The sequence below is a fragment of the Alligator mississippiensis genome, chromosome 1 (assembly GCF_030867095.1).
Source record: "Alligator mississippiensis isolate rAllMis1 chromosome 1, rAllMis1, whole genome shotgun sequence".
NCBI classification, from domain to species: domain Eukaryota; kingdom Metazoa; phylum Chordata; order Crocodylia; family Alligatoridae; genus Alligator; species Alligator mississippiensis.
In genome coordinates, this window is record NC_081824.1 from 391195379 (window position 1) to 391215828 (window position 20450).

The following is a 20450-nucleotide window of genomic DNA, read 5'->3' on the forward strand; positions in this document are numbered from 1 at the left end:
CATTCAGAGAACTAGAAGTGTTGGAAGCACCCAGTAGATCACAGACTTACTGCTACCCTGCCTAATTTTTTTTGGTAATGGAAGGCCCATCTACACGAGATGCTTACCACAGGGTTGCTTCATTAGCTCCTCAGTAAAGCATCACTAGTCTACATGTGCAGAGCAGTTAGGCCAAGGTAAACTAACTCTGCTGTAGGTTAGTACTGCCACATACAAATACTGTCCTATGGCAGAGTTATTTAATCCACCACAACATGTGTAAATGCTGATGGGGATGGCTGGGGCACCAGGGTGCTTCAGTGTGTGTGTGTTTGTGTGTGTTTGGGGGGTGGTGCTTGTGGTTAGCCTCACACTGAAGCAGCTGCGTTCCCTAGCCAGCCCCTCTACAGCATGTTGAGCCAGGTCAGAGCAGCCCTAGGCTAGTAGGCTGACCCCTGGGGCCCTGGCTCCACACGCTGTGCCACCAGTGTAAACTGGGCAAAATATGGCCCATCAGATCATTCTATCTGGCCCACAGGGCCCCTAAAAATTTTAGTAAATTAATATTTATTTGCTCCTGGCTGCCTGTCAAAGGTGACAGGAGACAGGGGCAGTAGGACCCAGGGGGAGCCAGAGGCAGGTTCATAGCCTCATGCCACTCCCAGCCATTTCCCTGCTTTCTGCCCCCACACTGCTCCAGCACCACATGGCACCCAGCTACATCCCTCGACCAGGAGCACAAGGCCATGCTGGTATATGTGTGTGTGTGTGTGTGTGTGTGTGTGTGTGTGTTCGTATAGGGTGAGTCCCACATGCACAACTCACCATAAACATGCACTCACACCCCCCTCACACTGCCATACAAGCAGACCCCCAGACCTACACCTCGTCACATCCCAGCCACCCTCCTCCCACACACTTTCCCCCACAAGCCTCATACCCACCCACACCCCACATATCCATATACCCACCCACATGCTCCCTCACCCCACACACCCACAGCCCCCCACAAACCTATACCCACAATATACAAGAGTAAGACTTCATTTTAAGCTATTGTGCAATCACCTCTATGTATACTGCACAAACACATGTAAATCAGGACAAAAGTATTTTTTTGAAATCAAATTAATGAACGCTGTAGATGTTCACTTTTTAGAATATAATTTGGTATTTTTCTGGTTCCAAGATGTCAAAACCCCTTGCTGAAAGGAGTATTTCCAGGGTCAAGAGGGGGGACTTCTGTTGGTAAAGGTCAGGAGTTAGGGTGCGGGACTTCTGGTCACAAGATGACGACCAGGGGACAAGGCACCTGTCAAGGGGTGGGCCTACCCATGCAGCCCTCAACCGCTTGCCAGAACTTGGTAAGTGCCCCCCATCCAAAATAATTGCCAATAAACTCTAGTGTGAACTGTCCTGGAGTTTACTGTGTGGCATTAATATTCACATGTAGATGCACCAGTGAGGGAGTAATAAATAGTATCTCACTTCATTTCTTTCCCTTCTAAGTTAATGAGTCCCTTTCATAGGCTATATGCCAGTACTTCTGATGGAATATGATTAGTTGGGCGCTGGTCCCAATCAGGTCTTGAAGATTTTAATTTATGGTATTCTTCCTGGAATCTATCTAGGTACAGAGTCCACTTGCCTTAAGTCTTTCCTGAAATGTTCTCACTGATGCTCTGGTAAGGCACAGAGGAACAGAGGGATTAGAGTAGTCAGTATGCTGAAATAACAACATTTCTGAATATTACAGATACAAAGCATCATTCAGGGTGCCAACATACTGGTGGCTTCTATTTAAAAGGAGAGGCTGAGTTCCTAGAACTGTAAGATGACTGAGCCTGAGATGGTGTGTGTGAGTGGGGAGCTTTATGTAGAAGCAAATTATATTGGCAGGCTTAGGCTTGAAATAACTAGATAGGGAGAGCTTTGCCATACTCTACATTTCTTATAGAACAGAGTGGGAGAAAAGGTATGTCCCTGTAAGCTCTGAACTGGATAAAGGTGAAAATGAGCCCTAGAGTAAAGTCTGTGCAAACTGCAAAATCATCTAGGTGATGAAATACTAAGAAGACTGGAATGAAGGAGGGAGAACCTTGAATAGAGTAAATGCTGAGAGGAAAAGGCCTGAAGAATGCACTTAGCATTTTATACCTGAAACTGTTACTGGCAGAGATTAAAACAGAAAGGAGAGGAGAACCAAACAGGATGGGAGAGCTGTTTGATCCATTCAGTCGTGTGCCCAAGTATACTTGGACAAAGTTATTTATTTCTGTAACCTCAAATAAAGTGTGTGTGAATCTGGGTGTGGGGGGTGGGAATGAAGATGCACTCTGCAAATGATTTTTTGCTAAACATACTGTGGATTTTCATCATTAGGAAGCTGAAATACTAAAGTGCAAATTTGTTGGGTAAAAACTAAAGTGATGGAGGCCTTCACGATTCTGTTCTCAGATTTGATTCTGTCTTCTTCCCTTACCTATCTTCCTAGGGAGAGGGAATTAAGTTCTCAGGCTTCTTAGGATACATATGATTAGTGATTTGCCTTGATTCCCCATGCAGAGGGTGTGACTTACTTGCCTGTTAAGATGGATATCTGTTTCTTTGAACAGATTTCGCTGATTTTCTATAATATGGTACCATTCCTAGATTCTTTGGTGACATGTTTTTACAAATCCCATTGAATGAGGGAATTCATGATAACCAGCATTGATTCACTTTTTAGAACTATACAATTAGTGTTCCAAGCAAAAACATCACCTATAATACGCCACTGATCATAGCAAATGAGGTTATTAAAGAACAGGCTATATCTCCCCATTTTACATGCCTGCTTCTGAATTCAAGCTAGAGTGCCTTAAAGCCAGCTGGCAATATTCTCCAAAGAACCAGCTACCAACAAGAGTTTACCAGATTACTCTAATAATATACAATCACATCCCTCCTTGCTCTTGACATGTCTCCTCCTTGCCTCTGAATTTCTGCATATACTCGAGGTTCCACACAAGAGGTGGAAACAAACTTTGGGGTTTCCTAACTAGGAATCAATAGCTTGGGCCTAAAAGGTAAAAATATATTAAAGTAGGGTGGAGAGTCTTCCTCCATATGTTTGGATTTTAGGAAAGTATTTGATACGCACTGGGCACACAAAGTCTTGCTACTAGTACATTTTCTCACTCTCAGCAACAGAGGGAACACAAATATAAATAAAGTGCCTACCACTGCCTACATTTTTTAATGTTTCATTGGAGTAGAGTTTGCTCTAGAAATGGGGACAAATTTTACGAGAAATTTATCAGTAAAGCTGACTCCAACAAGACCCCAGACAATAACCCCAAAGTTATTGTCAGACTCAGGATTAGGTCTGATTCTTCTCTCTCTGTTTGTCCACAAGTGGTATTTCACATGCATCAAAAGATAGCTATTGTGCCCTTGTTCATATCTGAGTTATTAATTGACTAGATTTTTATGTACTTCCTGTTCACAAAAGTTTATTTTAATTCAAGCAATTTTGAAAAGTAGAGCCAATATTTTACAAAACACTACATTTTCATCTCTACTCTACAAATGCCCTTGTAAAAATAAATGATAGAGTAACTTTCATATATTGATATGCCAGCACCATTAGTTTATTAGTATGCCCTTTTTCGAGTGAGAAAGTCTTTCAATGTATTATTACTAGCATTTTCATTTATTAGTGCAGCTTGTTTTGATAAAGACAGAAAATTGCAAGAGACTGTATATTATTGATTGGTGGAATTATGAAGCAAGACTATAAAGCAGTAAGTTGAGGTAATAAATTAATTACCCTCCTGCCTAGTTCAGTCCCAAGTCTGTTCAAGTGAAGGATATTCCACAAATAAACTGATAAACTCAGAATACATACACTTTGTCTTCCACTGCTTTATTATATATGAATAAAACTCATTATCTGTTTTGTTTCAATAATAATTGTATTTTGTTGTCCTATATGTTCCCTTTGCTCTGTTCATCTTAAAATGTGTTGTAAAAGCACACATAAATAGGATAAACAAATTAAGCTGTTTAAATAAATTAATTTACTCTGCAGCTCTGTATTCAAATCTTATATGCTCACTGGATTTCATTTTAATGAAACCCTTCAAAGAACAATACATTGTATGCCAAACAGTGAAATTATATATTAAATGAAATGATTAAATATGCTGTGTTCCAATTTATACCAAAGCTGCACCCTGTGCATGCTTAAATCCTCCTAAATCTAAAGAAATAAATCTATTGCATTCTGAAAACATCTAAATTATAATCCTCCACTTGACTACTTAGTTCATGGGCATGTAAACACAATCAAACTCAATAATAAGCCTAGAGCTATGATGCAGTTAAACTTTTCTCATCAGTGTTTTAACTTAAAAAATAAAGAATATTAAAATAGAATCCCGTTAGATGTCTTGATACATTGTTTTCAGAGGTCTTCACCTCTTCCATTAATAGGATATTGAAACCCTCTGCAATCCCAGTAGCAAGTACAGCAAACATTTATGGGAATGTATCCTGAACAGTTCTATTGATTAGTATAAATAGACATGTTGTTAATTTTCTTTGGAATGTATTCAACAAAATAAATGTTCATATGGCTACTGTGCATACTGATAATGAAAGCCACTGCTAATGCAGTTTGGGATATAAGAAACAGGAGAGTGCTTCTTCTATGAAACACTTTTATGAATTACCAGTGACAGCTTTTCATGTCCTCTCCTAAGACAAATTCAAATTGTATTGTTATATTAGGCTTACTTTATTTTTTATAAAAAGATGTCTCCAGATCTATTAAAATCATGATTTTCAAAGAAAGAAAATTAAAATATTTATGTACAGCTAATATATATCTATGACAAGCCAAACATGGAGACTTTTTCAGTAGAACTCTTACATGAATAACATCCTTAGTGAATAGCAAACTTTTATAAATATTTTCCCTTGTTTCTTGTTTATTGATATATAGATATAGATGTAGATGTATAGATAAAGCAGGTAGTTCATATATACATAGACATCAGTGATTCTCAACCAGAATGCCCTGACACCCTAGGGTCTCTTGAAACTCTTTCAAGAGTAGTGTGGGATGCCATACAATGTTAGCACTGTTAGGTATACGAACATGATGTATAAACCAAGAGATTTCGTATAGGAATCCACACTGTCAAAAGTATTCTGACAGGTTGTGATCTTTGTGAGTTCTTTGAGAATTGTTTAATTATATTTTATAGTAAAAAAAGCAGTGAAAAATAGGATCTGGCATTTTCTGAGGGGGTTCCCTGAGTCTAATGAAAGAAGCTTTGAGTCTCAGAAAGTTGAGAACCACCGAAACACACACGAATATATATATATACACACACACCCCCACACACACACACATACCCACACATGCATCTATTATAGTACATAACTTCCATATAGATTCCATCTGGAGATGTAAATTCTGTAATTCAACCAGAATGGTTAGTCATGTCAGTAAGCTACTGAGCATATTTAACATTTAAACACATTATAGCCTGATTGGGAACTCACTTCTCTTGAAATTATTCAGTGAATTTCTGTTTTTAGTAAATTCAGTGGCAAAGCTTTCATTGCCCTCAATAATTCAGGATTTCATCCTGGTCTCTTAGGTCCTGAAAAAGCCCATTCCAGTACTTGACCCCCCTCATAATCAGAAAGGTCTTAATCTCCAAGTAAATTTCTTCTAATGCAGTTTGAAATTCTTTCCCCCTGCGACCACAGAGAAAAATATATCTCCATCCTTTTCATAATCACAGAGAGTGTCTAACTACTTCTTAGATACTTTTTCATATTCTAGACCATAAAAAGTCTGTTAGTGGGCACATCTACACATGCATTAACACGCTTTAGTTAACACACGTTAAATGTGGTACTTCTGGGTGCCTATACATGAGCACTGAGGCTGCTCCAAACACTGTAATTCCAGCATGTCAGAGCAAATTTGATTAATTGAGTGGCAGTTTCCATGCTCCAGCAGCCCAAGTGAAGGGATGCTGATACATGAGGCATGGCGACACTTTAATTAGAGCGGTTCTCAGACCCACTTGCAATTAAGCGCCAGCCCTCCCTACCCCCAAAGCACATGTAAAAGTACCCTCCATTGTGAAATTCTAAGAAAACACCCATTAGCCTGCTTTAAGGCACATTAACTAAAGAGCAACTGTGAGAATTGTTTGATTGTATATATATACACACTCATGTGTGTTTCAGTGGTTCTCAAGTTTTTTAGACTCAAGTCTTCCTTCATTAGACTCAGGGAACCCCCTCAGAAAATGCCAGATCCTATTTTTCACTGGTTTTTGTTTTTTTTTTACTATAAAATATAATCAAACAATTCTCAAAGAACTCACAAAGATCACAACCTGTCAGAATACTTAAAACTGTTTTAAGTGATGCTTAATGCACATTAGCCTATTTTAATGTGCATTAACTGAATAGCAAGGTTTTTCAGTGATGTTTTAATGCACATTAAAATAGGCTAATATGCATTAAAGCGCACATGCAAATGCCTCCCTTGGGTCTTATTTTCTGAGCAGCCCCACCTCTCCCCTAAGACTGTTATTTATGTTTACTAGCTACTCTTTTCTATGCTAACATCAACTATGTTTAGGCTCTTGAAAGTGATGGTTATTGAGAAAGCTCAATGATTACAAGAGAAGACCCTGCATTTTTATAAAAGGATAGTTCTCCAGAGCCAAGTTTATTGCTCTTTGCTTACTATTTTCTTTCTAAAGGTGCAAGGGTATCATATGTATTTGATACTTAAACTGACCCCCATTACAGATTCCTCACATAAGCTGTTTTTTAATCATATATGTAGACTTATTAACATTAGTTTTCAAAAATACATTGCTTAAAAATCATAAAATTGTTTGTTTTTAACCAACTTAGAGTATGTCAATATGTTTCCACTCTGGTCATTTTATATTTAGGTATGGATTGTGATTCCTTTACATTCATTAGTGTCTTATTCCTCAGATTGTCCCACTGAAATGAGTGAGACTACATTGAGCGGTAGAATTCTAGTCAGTGGGTGCACCTACACGTTCAATTAATGCAATTCAATAAACTCTAGAGCTCTTTGAGATGGAGTCAACTGCTCCTGGTGCAGTGTCTACATCTGTACCTGAGACAGCAGCATTTTTTGAGCCAGAGTAGATCTGGGCTGGCAGCAGGCTCAGGAGGACAGCCCTGGGTTCTGGGTGGCAGTGGTGGGTGGTGGAGGGACTGCCTGGGGCACAAAGGTACAGAACTATGAAGCCATGTGGCTGGATGGCAGGCAAGAATCTGGCTCCTACCTTGTCACCATCTATATGTGCATTTCAGTGCAGTAAATGACTTTGCCATAAGATAGTATTGTTCCTGGTGGAGTTAATTAATGTAATGCACCCTAATTCCAGTGCATGTGTAGACTGTGTAGACTGTAGTACTTTATTGTGGAGCTAATTAGTCAACTTTGCAGTAAAGTCCATGTGTAAATATACCCAGTAAAAGTAAAACTATTAAAAACTTTTATTTATTTATAAATACATTACATCTTTCAGCGATACTGGTATCTGCAATCAAAAGGAAATAAAGAGCTCAGTGACATAATATTTTATAAATAAAACCTCTACTGTTAAAAATAAACCTCATTCAGAGAGTCAGTTTATACACCTAACTGAATGATCAAGTCTTACACTTACCTAAAACTCTAGAGTTTCTAGAAGTGAGGGCCTTCCTGTGAACATCTGCTACTTCAAGAACAGGACTCAGGCAGTGAGATCATGCAGATACAAGGGAGATTCTATTGTATAAAATGGTGTTCAATATGTAAGAGGGCTGTGATGCTCAACTTCTTTTGGTTTTTTATGGGGTATAGGAACGTGTTCCAGACAGTCCTTCTCCTGCTCCTTCCCTTGAAGAGGGTCGAAGACCTGGTAGCCATCCATCATCTCACAGAAGCAGCAGTGTATCCAGCTCGCCTGCACGGACTGAGAGCTCTTCAGACCGAATCCGTATGTCACATTCTTTTGCTTGTCACCACTTTAAATCCAATTAGTTGTAACTGTTCTTTTCTTTAAAAAAAATCAAAATGAACTCATTGTAAGTAGTTCTTATATATAATGTGCTGAAGTTCAGCTGCAGTAACTATCTGTGGACATTATATTCTCTGGTTTACAGTATCATAATGTCTGATGCTACATTAGCAGGTACTGATACAAATTGCCATCATGTCATATTAAACATAAAGATATGAGCTATGAAATATAGAATTACAGCTGGAAAGCAATTTCCTAGATTAGTTTTAGAACAGGATGTATAGCAATTGGAAATATATAGATATTTTAGGGAATTTAGTTTTATTTAATCCTGCTATCATACTTCTGTTGATAATTAAATGCAATTTTAGAGGTGACATTTTACATGATAAACTGCTTTAAAAATAATTCAAGAATTCATTTAAATCAATTACCAGGCTTCAGTTTTTAAATTTGATAAATATAAAAATAGATAATGATGGGGGTATTATCACCTCATGACTTGCAAAGGATAGAGTGAATTTAGACCATGCTATCTCAAAGTAATGCCATTTTTATCAAGCCTCTATGTCCAGGATATAAATTGTATGGCAAAGACCCAGGATTCTAAAATATTCCAGTATAACAGGCTGGAAATTGAGGTTTTCAACCAATATTATTTTATTAATACCACAATAAATGTATTCTACACTGCTCCTTCTTTTCATTATTGCTATGCTTCTGAGTTTTATACTGACAACACATCACTGCAGCACAGAAATGGGCAAAGAGCAAATCTGGGGTCTTTGGCACCTAGCTTGAAGACACTTTATATTTTGGTTTCTGTGTAAATTTAAGAAGGCACTTTGGGGATGGTTGTTAGATAAGAGGTTAGCTGGCTTTTTTTCTGAAACAGTCACCTGTGAAAGTAGATGGCAATGAAAATAATGCTCCATTCTTTTATAGATGAAAAATGTTTTCAATGGTAATAAGCTGGATCCTGGTTTTCTTTGATGAAAAAAAATCCTCAATTTTTGGTTTAAAAAAAGTAACTCAAAATCCACATTTTAATGATTAAAATGAAACATCACTATATTTAGATATAGATACATATCTATATCTAAATTTAGTGCTTTCATTTTAATCATAAAAATGTGGATCTATATCTATTTAGAGATCTATATCTACATTTATCTATATCCATCTATATCTATTCTAGCCAATTGTCCATCAAGGATGACATGGGGTGGAGGGGTGGGGGCAGGGATGGAGTGCCACCACCTAATTCCCCATGCTGCTGCTGTTCTGCCTCTTGCAGGGACCAGGGTGGGGGAGCTGAGGTCAGTGCTGCTGGCTTCAGCTCCCCCACCCCCTGTTTGGTCCTTGGCACCACTTGCAGGGAGTGGGGTTGGGGAGCCAAGGCTCAGCTCCCCCACCCTCCATCCAGTCCTCAGCATGGCTTTGGAAACATGGCAGCACTCCTCCATGGAGCCCTCTGATTGGCTGTTTCTGTCAGCCAGTCAGAGTGTGAATAAAGTGTTATGGACAAACAGACCGACAGATAGATAGATTTAGGCTTTTATAATATTAGAATATAGGGATAGAGATCTATCTATCTATCTATCTATCTATCTATCTATCTATCTATCTCCATATAGATAGATCTAGATATAGGTATCTATATATCTATGTATTAGTGGTGTTTCATTTTAATCACAGACAAATGTGGATTTTGGGTTACTTTTTTTAATCTGAAAATTTAGGTTTTTATTTTTATCAGAGAAAACCAGGCTCCCTGGTTATTATACAAAACTGCTTACTTTCCCAGCCTTTTATCTGGAGTATGAGAACTAAAGTAGTTTTGTATTCTGACATTGACACTAAACTAAATTTTTATTTTAAATTTTTATTTTTAATAGGCTGTATAAACCTATTGCAATGTCCCCTAAAGTCAATTGAAAGACTCCCGCTATCTTTACTGGTGCTGGGTCAGGCCCTCTGGAGTTGATTCTTAACAACATTAGAAATTTCAATTAATAAGTTTAAGACTATTTCCTATAATAGCATGTTTTATCACTATAAATGCTTCCAGTTTTATTGAGGTTTTCCTTTTCAAAGTGTCTTGCATCTTCACAAAAATACATTCACTCATTTTTAAAGCAGTGATTCTCAACCAGGGAACCATGGCACCCTGAGGTGCTCTGACAGCCTTTAAAAGGTGCTGTTGGGAGAGAGGTGATAAGCAGATACTCTCTCTTGAGATTATCTTTTCCCCTTTTCTCCTTTCCAGGGGCCTTGGCTATAAAAATGATTGAAAACCACTGATTTAGACAAAGTAATACTTTTTCTTATATACACTTTATTAGGTTTTAAGTGGTTTTCAGTAGCCACATCTACACATGCACTTTACTGCAGAGTAGGCTACTTAGCTGCAGAATAATGTCAGTGTCTACACATGTGACAGTATTAGGCCACAGTAAACTAATTAGTGCTGCAGCAAGGTAGTACTGTAAAGGACAGTACTATCTTATGCTGAGGTAATATACTGTGATTAAATGCATGTGTACACGCTGACCACAAGCGTAGGTCAGCCCAGCCAGCTGGGAGTCAGACTCCTGCCTGCTGCCTAGCCATGTGTCTCTGTGCTTTCAGCACTCTCATGCCCCAGCCAGCCCCTCTGCCACCAGACACTTCTGCCTTGGGCTGACCCCCTGTACCCTCTTCTAGCCCAGGGATGCTCTGCCCTGGCTCAAATTGCTGCTGTCCTGTGCACATGTGTAGATGGTGTGCCCTGGAGTAGTTTACTCTGGCTCAAATTGCTCTGGAGTTTATTGTTTCTCATTAATTGAATGTGTACATTAGGCTCACGTGGGTGCATCTACACATGAAATTAATGCACCTGAATAAACTGTGGTGCAGTTCATGTAGGAGTTTATTGCTCCCAGGTGCTGCATTTATGCATGTACCCAGAACCACAGCACTTTGTGCCAAGTCAGAGCAGCCCTGTCTGGCAGGAGACTCGGGAGGTCTTCCCGCCAGCCCAGGGCTACTCTGACTCAGTTCAACATGTGGAGGGGCTCGCGGGGGCACAAGGGTGCTTCAGTGTGGGGCTAGCCAGAAGACAGCTCCCACACTGAAGCACCCTTGTGCCCCAGTCAGATCCATTGGTGCCTACACATGCATTGTGGTGCACTAAGTAGTGCTGCTTCAGGATAGTACTTGTGTTTACAAGTACTAACCTACAGTGGAGTTAATTAGTTTACTGTAGTCTAATGAGGCCACATGTATAGATGCTGAGACTTTACTGCAGAGCTAATTAGGCAACTCCAAAGTAAACATCTCATGTAGCTGTGCCCAGTATAAAGTGATTTCAGGACTAAATTTCTAGCTAATGCTGATGGGGCAACTTACTACCTTCAGTGAAGTTGCACCAGCTTACTTTATATCCAGCATTAACTTCTTAACTTTTTTTAATCACTGCATATTTAAAAACTATTCCACAATATGTTCAAAATATTTCACTACATTCTAGACTCCCATTTGGCCAGAGTAAGAAATTCTTTAGTAAGATAATCTCAATCAACACAATGCTTGAAAACACTATGGATAATTATAACACTTTCTTCTGCATGCATTTCAAATTTTATTCTGGGTAAGGCATGTTTATCTCAGATGTTTCTTGTTGCTAAGCTGGTGAGCTGGCTGCAGTTTTCCTTTAAGGAAGGTCATATTATTTAGTTCCCAGATTCTCCCTTTATTCCATATATAAATTTTACCACAGCATTTGAAAGCTTTGAGTTATATAATACAGCTTAATTGGTTAACTTTATTTCATTTTGGGACAGACGTTGATGTGAGATGCGTTCTGTGAATGCCAAGAGAAGAGCTGGTTATCCCTATGAGAGCCTTTTTCTTGTGAAGAAATTTAGGACCTCATTCAGAATAACCAGCCTCTGTAGTTTTGGGGGGGGTTACAAATTCTATGACTTTCTCAAACTCCCAATTTGTAGGAATTATTCTTTATTCTGTATTCCAAAGAGTTGATTTCCCTTGTGTAACCATTGGACGATGCTGTTAGTTATGGCTCCTCAGCCGTCATCTCTGCCCTACTACTGTCAATTCACCTCAGAGTTAGAAAGATATTATTATAGTTGAATAAAAATTATCATCTGAGGATGACCATTTAAATGGGTTAATCAAGCCTATTACAAGATTTCCATGATGTCAACTGTAAAAGGGTGTTTGTGTCTGAAGAAAATACAACCCAGACCCAGCCAACCTTACATTTTTCCAGTTCCATTGGAATCAATGAAGAGTAGGGAGTCACATCTCTTAGAAACTTTAATTTAGGAAGTATAGCCTTTTATACTTGCCTCCGAACAGTGAGGGGCAAAATCTGCCAACACTACCCCCCTTAAGAATTAAGGTAACAGGGTCCCTTGGCATTGTACCAGCTTAGGAATTTATTAATTTATTTTAAAACAAATATACACCTTCTTCCTCTTGCCACTCTATATCCAGCTCTGATAACTATTTTCTCATGTGTGTGGAGGGGGCAGCAAAAACAAGAATGTTCCTACATAGATGGGGATCAGACCTGAGAAGGGGTTGAGGAATTTTCTCACAAAAGGCATCTCATCCTCTTGCACATCTGGATTATATGGGTTTCTCAGGTTTATGAGAGCTGTGCCTGAGCTGTGCTGAATAGGGGCAACAGAACATATGTATGGAAAAGACCTTCTAAACTACATGTTCAGTCCTCCTCCTATGTAATATTATTATCCCCTGGTGTGTATTTAAAAAAAAAAAAAAGAGGTCTTACAAAGCAGGCCTTTAGTTTGTGGCACTTAGTGTGCTAATACACAGAAACCTTATACCACTTAATACAAATAAGACCTTATTTGTCTCTGAAGGCATTTCTCAATTTGTTCCCATTTTGTTGCCTTTATACCACTTAATGCAAATAAGCCTTTATTCTTTTCTCAAGACGTCTCAATTTCTTGGCATTTCGTTGCCTTTCATTCTTGTCCAGAATGTTTTTAAATACTCGAGGGGGAGAGGGAGGGAAGGAACAAAGTTACCAAAGCCAACATTTTTTAAATGAACCATTGAAGAAAGAGCAATAATACGAAAAGGGGGTTATCTCTGAAAGAATTTTGATATCACTTTGGTGTTACTAGTTTTCTTGGATGATTGAGACAGATAGGGCTAGATTCTATCCCATCTATTAGGCATGTAACTGGACCGAAACACCAAAGTGTGGTTTTGTTCTACCCTGTTCAAATCCCTGAAAATCTATTAATCCACTAACGTTAGTAACAGATACACTTCATATTGAGTCATCAAAAATGGAGGGAGGAAGAGGAAGACCCATTCACCACTAGTATTTTTTCAGAAACTCAAGCAGAATAGAATAGAATCACACTTATGTGCCTAATTCCGTCTAGATGTGCCTAATAGGTAGAACAGAATCTAGAACATTGCATACAAAAATACAAAAAGAAGTAACTGTAGGTTTGTTTGTGTAGGGGTTTAATATTATTATTGTCTTTGTTTTCGTATGTGTCTCTAGCAGCTGTCCATCAGAATGGGCTCTCCATGAATCAGATGCTAATGGGTTTGTCACCTAACGTCCTACCTGGTCCTAAAGAGGGTGATCTGGCTGGTCATGAGGTTGGGCATGAGACAAAAAGAATACACATTGAAAAAGGTAAAACGAATGTGATATTCTTCCTATTGTAATAAAAACCAAAGGTTATGGCCCAGATATTAGTGGCTACATAATAAGATTATTATTAAATATTGCTTTAACAATAGTATGTTGTGGAATAAGTGAAATCTTGATGGGACCATGGATTTTTTGGAGTACCCCCGGTCTATCACCTAGACTAATATGGACTATGTTTTATAGCAAAAGCTATAAAGAAGGAAGAAAGGATGAGTACAGCAAATGTTGGCCTAAACTAATTCCTCATAGTCTAGGTAGATGATTGATTCTTTAATAGTATTTTAAGGAGAGCTAAGAACACTATTAGGTAATTGCTACAACTATAGTTCTCCAATGAAATATATGCCACTTAAAGTCCATCATCTTGTGATGCATTTTGGTGATCTGATTTTTCTGATATGACAACACACAAAAATTAAGCCCTGTGAAGAAAGAAGCAAGGTTAATACCTGGCTTTACACTAGCCAACAGCAAAAAAACAAATCTGGTGGATATTGTGAGATTTATTTTAAATTTGATCGACTAAATGAGTGCAAATTTCTGCTCTAGATTAATAGTCTATTAATGTTTATATTGATCAAGTTAGCATCTCATCATGTTGAGTATACAAATTTATTCAATTCTCTATATAACTGAAATATTAAGTTAGAAGCCAGGGTAGATTTGCACCTTTATAGACTAACTAAATCAGATGTATAGCATAAGCTTCCATAAGCAGAGGGTTTATTTTTTCAGTCTCTGATAAAATAAGCCCTATGAGAGTTTATGCTGTATATCTGATTTAGTTAGTCTAAGAAGCTAGGTACAGACATTAAGAAAGTCTGAAGTGGAATTAAAGTTGCAGGGTTTTCTGTAAGCAGTGTAGCTTAGATCAGTAGTGAACAGAACACACATTTCCCCTTTGGTGGAGTGGACGGGGTTGGTGGCACCATTAGACTGGGTTCCACCAGTCTAATTATTATTAAACCAGCCTATGTGCACCTAACTTTTGTTCTGTTCTCTTATGGTTATAGACCAGTTTTCGATCACTTATACCAGTAAAAGTGTAATGTCTCTACCTGGTCTAAAGGTGCAGATCTATACAGTCTTCTGAATCTAGACTAAGATGTCTATTTCCCCTCTCTCTGCTAGCGAAGTAATAAGACAATTCTTCCAGATATGATTTGCACAAAGTTTTCATTTAAACTACATAAAGCATTTAGTAATCTTTACAGAGTGGGAAAATGGAGTCATTGGTAGAGGGACTAGAAATAAGAGTTTCCCTTAATAAAAATATTCTTTAGCATAGGAGAATCAGGAGAAATCAGGTCTTTTGAATGAACTGAGCAAAGAAGGCTGTCAGTGCAGTACAGCTGTGAAAAAAATGGCTGTTAACAAAAAAGATTTCAGAACAGGAAACTCTGTGCTCTATTTTAATAGCTATGAGAGGTTACCTTCTCAGTCCTGTGTTTGAACTTTGAGATATGGGAAGAGAATTAAAATCTGGACAGTTCCATTTTGGACAGGTGGTATTTTTAATAAGATTACCCTAAAATTAATGGAAACAACATTTCTTTTATATAAACTATTAATTTTGCTTCGTTGCGCACACAACCTGTTTTAGCTTCTTATGTGCCCTCACTCAGCCCTGCAAATGGTATCCCTGCTGAGAAGTATGATGTGATCAACTTGTTTTGAATTTCAGTAAATGTTTTAACTTCAGCCCATATTTTCCCAGTGTAGTGTAGTCAGCCTGGTAAAACCAACACAAAGTGGCACATATTGTTGTCATATATACAAGATTTCTCTCTTAAAATGATGACTTTTGTTTTCAGTGTTACCACAAATGTATCTCTCGACACCATCACCAGTTCAGGGTAGCTATTAAATCTGGTGTCATTGAAACTCCTAAGGATTTTATTTCTTCAGCAGTCATTGTTTAGGTCAAACCATCTATTTTTCCTTCTCTTTCTCCCTCTCTGTTTCAGCCTATTGAATTTATGGTAAATATTCATGGGCTATCTAGATTGATAGGGTATACTAAATTAAAAATTGTTTTCTGTCATGACTACATTTATCATGTCTCTCATACCAGCACTGTAACTTTTATACTAAACTTATCTGTATTAAAACAAGTGATTTCAGTTACAGATATTTGTGAAGATAGTAATTATCTGTTTGTGTCACTATGGCCCTGCAGTTCAAATATTCAGCTTCCTTTTATCACTTCTAATCAGTCAAATAGTAATTATTATATTAAAAAATACAAACAAAACCAACTCAGGCATGTATATTCTTAGGCTTGAAACTGTTTGTCCTTATTATCTGACTTAAAAAAAAAAAAGCAGAAGTTTTGAATGAGTCATTAAGCATTTATGCATTACTCTATTTTCTTCTGAGACACATTTGTGTCAATCTATCAGCTAGAACTAGAATGACTTTTAATTACAGCTGTGAGAACTTGGGAAATCCCACCTGGTGAAAAAGCCTCTGTCTCTTTCCTTTTTGTCCCCACCTCTATTTTTTTAAAAACAAGAAGCTCTCCAAGGTCCTGAGCTTAGGGAGAATTTAATTAAAATCAATGGGAAATTTAAATGGGAGAAAAAGTTTTAGTAGTGAAAAGTAATAAACACATTACATTTTAAGTAGGTATAAGTGAAGCCAGAAGGGGCCAGTCATCATTTAAGTGATGGGCTGGGTCAAGGAGAGGAATCATCCTGTATCCTTGGCAAAAAGGAGCTAATCTACCTCTCCTGTATCTGTGTTGTATAGCATAATGATTATAGATGCAGTGCATGTGCAGCTGCTTTTTGCTCATTTAATTTGCCTGTTCCAAAGTGGTGTGATCTGTCTGGATTTCTTTAAAACACTCGGTTAGCCAGAACTGTTATTCTTAGCAGAAAGAATCAGTTTATTTTAATATGGTGGAAACAAAAAAGGAATAATGACTAGTAAGTCTTTGGGATTTTTTAAACCAGTTTTTCAGACATTTAATTAATTCTGTCATGTGACCCTCTAAAGTCTATTCAGTCTTAGGGCCTTACATCCCAAATGGTTGAATGACCTCAACTCCTGTTGAAATCAATATGCTGTTACTTCTGTGGGACTTGGAGTTGATTCTCTGAGACATGTAGTATAATTAATGATGGATGACTGGGGTACTAGTCATGGGGGCAAATTCTGATGGTGTGACCCAAGTCCCCTCTGCCTGCGAAAGTGAAGGCCTCCCTGGTATATATTCACCTGCTCCCTGCATTCCTCTGTACCTGAACTACAGCTCTGCAGCTCTGAACTACATGGCTGCCCTTACTGCTCTCACTGCCCCTTCCTGGCTGTTGGTGATAACTGGAATCAATGCTGGGAGTAAAGAGAGGTAACTGCAGTAGGATGGCATGAGAATGATAAAGCAGCCCCCAGCACAGAGCAGGAAGAGCTGGTGTGGTAGCAAGTTACTTGGGAACTGAAAAGATGTGGTTCAGGAACAGAGGAGCAACAGGGTGGTGAAGAAGGATTTGAGGCCAGGGCACAAAACTTAGTAATTATGCCTCTGCATGGGACTGATCCAAAGCTTATTAAAATCCGTGGATAGGCTGGATCAGACCTAGAGCAATACTTGTAGCAGTAAATGCTTTAATGGCAAAATAGGAGGAGCACCTGTTCTCAAGACAGCTTTTACCTGATACCTTAGGAAAGTAAATTACTCTACATTTTTTGTCTATCTTCTCGATCACCAGAAGGCAACAGTTTTTCCAGATTCACTGAAAATGTACTGCAAAATTGCAAATGATCCTAGGAAGGAGGATAGTTTAAATACTTGACAGCAGCCATCTTCAAGACAAGTTGTCCTCATCTTGGCAGCCTTCACATTAGATATCCTTTCATGATACATGTATCTTTAAAAAATTAAGTATGATTCCACAAAAAGGCATTATTATATAGTGGTGGAGGTTTGTATTGGGTAATGCAGAAAAGACTAATTCAGCTCTGTCAACTCCGTGCTTAAGTTGACTCAGAACTGTTGCAGGTAATAAAAGAAGCATTGATTAATCATCACCTCTTCTAGCTGCCTTTACAATACAGGAGTATGCCTGCTTAACTTTTCAAAAGAAAAGGATAGTTGCTGACCTTTGAGAGAGAGTTGCAGAGTGAATGAAGGTGTCTTCATTCAGCCAAGAAAATATCTGGGAGTGTAGGCATTTATAACTCACCTGTATCCTCAGCATTTCCCTACTGGCTAGCTCTAGGCAAGTGCATTTTGAGCATGCTATCTTTAGGCACTTCCCTGCTCAACATGTTGGATGTTTTGGATACGATTCTGAAGGGCACAACCCTCACCATCAGTTTTGTATGGAGTGTAGAGTTTGAGATTCCAGTTTGGAGCCAAGTGCCTGAAAGTTAGATGCTGAAATGTCTAGCTTTTAGATGCCTAAGTCCTTTATTGGATCTGGCCCTAGGGCATCAGATTAGAATCTTCTATCTGCATCAATTTATATTTTTTAGATTGACACCAATAGTAAATGAAGCCTGAATGTCATTCTTACATTTTAAATTGAATACGCTATTTGAGGTGTTATGGAAAGGACACTCTACTGTTGAAAACTGTGTATGCTCACTTCAGTTTCTGTGATAAAATATTCACTACCTTCACCACAGAATCTAAACTATTCCCATTATAAATTTGTTTTAACCTTAGTATTAATGGAACTATTGTAAGTGATTTTCATGTGATCCACATGAACCTTTTTTAAAATGCTCTTGCACTTGTAATTCAAGTAGATCACAATCAGAAACTTGCATATTAAACATTCCCAATAATTGTTTTCACTTTATGTGAATATATTTTATGCAACTTCTTCAGTATATGCAAATACATATATTGTGCCCATCTATCTGGATGTGAACAATTCCAGATATCCAATCAGTTTGTGTCCTACATTTATGCCACCTATCTTGAAAAAGAAAAAAAAAATCATTTAACAAAGCCACTATACTGACTGCCGAGCAGGAACTTATTTAAATGTTCCAATGATTCACCTAGAAATGTAATCACCTTTAGCCAGTCCTCAAAAAAGCAGATTATCATTTTTAAAAGTTAAGAACAAAAATAAAATTCTGGTACCAACATTCATTCTCTTTTAATGGCACAGATTCAAGAACATAGGTTATGTCCCTGGTCAGACTACAGTTTTACACCTGAAAAAAATCTTTTTATGAGAAAAGTCTCATGGAATTGCCTTGGGGATAAAGTTGCAGCCACAAACCATCTTGCCCTACTCATTTAATGTTTATTTATTATTTTAACTAAGTATTTTAATTTGTTAAATATATATTTCATTTTCATATTTAACAGAACATGTTTATAACTATAAGTACAAAGATTATACTCTAGTTGTAACAGGTGTTCTCTCTTCCCCTACTCAATTTAGGGCTGATTAAACCCCCATGTCGTGCACAAGCCCAAACTTACCTGCTTCTCTGGTGGCAGGGAGTGGAGGGCGAGCTGCCGGCAGGCAGAGTGGTCCCTAGGCTGCTGGGTGGGGGGGCTGGTGCTTCCCTCCAGGACAGCGGCGGACCTTCCCCCAGGCACCACCTGCCCACAGGCACCTGGCTCGGACGGTCCCAGAGGGCACTGCAGCTGTGGAGGGAAGCACCAGGCCCTCCCTGCAGCTCAGGCAGGCAGGCAGGCTTGGAGGGTGGGGGGCAGGGGAAGGGGGGGAAGATCAGGCTTGTGGTTTTGTTTTTTTTCTTGGGCAGAGCCTGCCTTCCTGGGCTACTGCCAGGCTACCTGCAGGTCTTCCTGTAGAGCCCCTGAGCTGCTTGGAGCCTAGTGTTTCACTACATGGCTGTAGGGCAGCAAACTAAAACTCCTCAGAGGAGTTTTAGTTTGCTTCACCCCAAGTCATTTATAGTTTCATAGATGCTAGGGTCAGAAGGGACCACAACAGATCATCAAGTCTGACCCCCTGCCTAGGCAGGAAAGAGTGCTGGGGTCAGATGACCCCAGTCAGATGCCTATCCAGCCTTCTCTTAAAGACCCCCAAGGTAAGGGAGAGCACCAGGTAGGGGAGAGCACCACCTGAGCCAGGTGCCTGCGGGCAGGTGCTGCCTGGGGGGCGGTCCACTGTTGTTGTGGAGGGAAGCACCATCCCACCCCAGCAGCCCAAGGACCACTCCGCCCACCAGCAGCTCACCCTCCTGTCCCTGCTGCCGGAGAAGTGGGTAAGTTTGAGTGTGTGCATGACATGGGGGTTTAATCAGCCCTAAATTGAGTAGGGGAAGAGAGGACAATTGTTACAACTAGAGGCACATTACGCCACTGAATTTGCTATAGCAGCTGGAATTACTGTGCAATATACCATAGTATATTGCACAGTATACAGCTTTTGCACACACCAACACCAACACCATGTGTGTGCAAAAGCATTTAACCTGCTCTAAAGTGTTGTGCACACATGCCCCTCATTTCATCTACATGTGGGCTTAGAGCTGCAAATTTGACATAGCTCAGTCCTAGGCAGCCTGAATACCATTTTATTTACTTACTCTTTTCTGCCACATTCTTATTTGAGTCAAATATACTCCATTTTACTTTTCCTTCTCCAGTATCTCTACATTTCTTTGTCAGATTTTTTTCAGTGAAATAGTATAATGTTTCAGGTTCTGGGTCACTACTACCATCACAATTTGGAACATGCTATATTTACCTGAATTCAAATCACCCT

General features: G+C 38.8%; 1 protein-coding gene across 8 annotated transcripts in view; it reads left to right on the top strand.

The window, feature by feature from the left end:
- Positions 1–20450, top strand: part of DACH1 (dachshund family transcription factor 1) — a 529445-nt gene that overhangs the window by 383991 nt on the left and 125004 nt on the right. For 5 of the 8 annotated variants that reach the window (XM_059721974.1, XM_059721936.1, XM_059721827.1 and 2 more), the window contains 2 exons: positions 7883–8018; positions 13594–13731. In XM_059721974.1, coding sequence (XP_059577957.1) covers positions 7883–8018; positions 13594–13731 — 274 coding nt within the window. The remainder of the gene's footprint in view (positions 1–7882; positions 8019–13593; positions 13732–20450) is intronic. The other 3 variants (XM_059721858.1, XM_059722084.1, XM_059722019.1) reach the window with 2 other exon arrangements.